The sequence below is a fragment of the Lolium rigidum genome, chromosome 2 (assembly GCF_022539505.1).
Source record: "Lolium rigidum isolate FL_2022 chromosome 2, APGP_CSIRO_Lrig_0.1, whole genome shotgun sequence".
Classification (NCBI taxonomy): domain Eukaryota; kingdom Viridiplantae; phylum Streptophyta; class Magnoliopsida; order Poales; family Poaceae; genus Lolium; species Lolium rigidum.
The window spans coordinates 123,897,491-123,899,809 of record NC_061509.1 but is presented as its reverse complement, the minus strand read 5'-3'; the positions used below and the strand labels follow the sequence as shown (position 1 = coordinate 123,899,809).

The following is a 2,319-nucleotide window of genomic DNA, read 5'->3' as shown; positions in this document are numbered from 1 at the left end:
ACCGAATTTTCTCTGGAGCGGGGAATAAGCCATTGACCCTCGAGCACGGCAGAAGTAGTAGCTTTCTGAGAAGAACGAGTTGGGCCACAGAAGAAGTTTCCGTGCAACCTCCTCCAGACTGTGACGGAAACTGACGCGAACCAAAAATTAATGGCTTTGATGGCGCTAGTTGGAGTACGTGCCGCGTGTGAGACCCGTCCCAAACCTACCAGCATCAGTATATCAATATCAAATGCCAAGACTTCGAGATCTTCCTTGTCTGTCCAGTCGTCTCCCGCCACCGCGTCGTGTACCACCTCCTTAACCAGCAGCCCCTCCGTCCTCTCGTCACTGGCTGGCGCGGGCCTAGCGCACAAAGTCCTCGCTCGCCTGCCTGCCTCTCACGACCTTGCGGATGGATCTTCCTCCGCGGCGGCCGGAGCCGGCGGCCATCGACATCACGTGGCTGTCGTGCCGGGGCGTCAGGTCCTCGCTCCCGTTCCACACGCCGTGCCTCTACGCATCCGTCTGCGTCACGTCGTACGCCGGCAAAAGCGCCCGCGGCCGACGTCTCCACCGCGTCAAGACCCCCACCGACCGTGTCGGCGGTGAGAACCCGGAGTGGGACGAGCGCCTGCGGCTCCACCTCACCGACGACGCCGCCTCCTCGCCAGCGTCAGACTCAGGGCAAGAATCACCGGGGAATAACAAGGACGGGTGCGCGGACGACGACGTCCTTGTCGTGCGCTTCGACCTCAAGGCGGAGGTGGCCGTCCTCGGGGACGTGCTCGCCGCGTCCGCCGTCGTGCCGCTCGCTGGCCTCGTCGCCGACGGCAGGACGCACCGCGTGTCGTACCAGCTCGCCGCGTCATCCGACGGCAGGCAGCCCAACGGCGTCATCTCCTTCTCGTACGCATTCCACGACCGAAGCAACCAGGAGGAGGAGGACCACAGGAGCGACGGCGAGCCCGTCACGCCGCCTTCCCCGGTCTCCCTCGCGCCAGCGTCGCCCGGGATGTACCCGGCGATAGACTGGCCGTCCATAGAGCAGCTCACGGTTTACCCGCCCTTGATGGAGAAGATCGCGATTTACCCGCCGTTGGCGGCCGAGACGGTCACGGCCACGCGCTCGAGCCACTGCTACTACGCTTCTGCGCCGCCGCCAGAGACTCCGGTACGGTCGGCTGCGATCTACCCAGCACCATTGACGAGGGAGATTTCGGCCCGTGGCATTTACCCGGCAGTAGGGGAGCCGGACAACGGTTTGTACCCCACGGTGGACCTTGCTCCGGTGAGCTGTTACCCGCCGATGGCGACGCCGTGCTACGGTGGTGGATTCGGGTATCCAGCTGTGCCGGATTGGGATACCCGGTGTTTGTACAGTTGAAACTTGTTACGTTTGTTCATGACTCCCTCCAGCGTGGAGGTGGAGGATGCCGGTGGTTTGTACTTTGTGTGAACCCTTTTTTTTTACTACAAGATTGTACTTGGTGTGAATTTTTTTCTTTTTTTGAGATATGGTGTGATTTTTTTTACACGTTTGCCTGCAGCTGCGGCAAAAAATCTCCTGTAGTTCTTCACTACTGTAAATGTTTATATTTTTATGTATAAACTTGGTCAAAATTAAAAAATGTTGACTTTTGACTGATCCTTAGGCGCCTTATATTTTGGGACGGAGGAAGTATTACTTTTTTTTATCAATACGAATAACGGAAAGCCGTTGCACAATATATTTGTTGTGATCATAGAACATCTATCGGTACTATATAACAATCACGACACAATAGGTCAGACCCGTAGTTTTAGGTCGGGCTGGTCAACGAACCCTCGCGCGCCTCGTGAATATCAGTTCGACCTTCGGTTTGCGTCGCATCATATGCATCGAGCAAGACATCACGCAAAAGTGAATCTTCTCCTTTACGCGTGCCTACAATCTTCCACAGGGAATGCTATGCTATTTCATACTCCGTCCTTCATCTATGATAGGGATGCGTTGACAAGTACAGAGGAGAGAGAGGATGCCCGAAGACTCAAGACCAACGTCACGGAGACATGGAAGAGAAGAAGAAGAGGCGTTCGGGGTCGCCATACGAGTGATTCTATCGATTGCATACCGATCTCTTGCTCGGGGATTCTACCTCGTGTCTCTCCGTTGAGTGATTCTATTGGGACGATGGTTCGGGCCGTTGAGAGCAAACCAAAATTGTATCGGGTTGTGTTCTGCGTGCGTTCACCGTGTTCTTCGCCGTTATTCGTGTTCTTCCTCTCCCCCGTCTTTTCCTTGGTTAATTCATGAGATCGGGCCACACATCATAGGCTTAGCTTTTATCATATGGTAGG

The 2,319-nt window shown here is 55.6% G+C and overlaps 1 protein-coding gene across 1 annotated transcript; it reads left to right on the top strand.

Moving 5' to 3' along the window:
- The first annotated feature begins 242 nt into the window (after positions 1-242).
- LOC124687169 lies at positions 243-1,513 on the top strand. The gene has a single exon (XM_047220987.1). The coding sequence runs from the start codon at positions 395-397 to the stop codon at positions 1,364-1,366; it is 972 nt and encodes a 323-aa protein (XP_047076943.1). The 5' UTR covers positions 243-394; the 3' UTR covers positions 1,367-1,513.
- Positions 1,514-2,319: the final 806 nt, after the last annotated feature.

Bases quoted from the DNA above. Each gene is read 5' to 3' on its own strand.
- LOC124687169 (XM_047220987.1), top strand. From the start codon at position 395: ATGGATCTTCCTCCGCGGCGGCCGGAGCCGGCGGCCATCGACATCACG.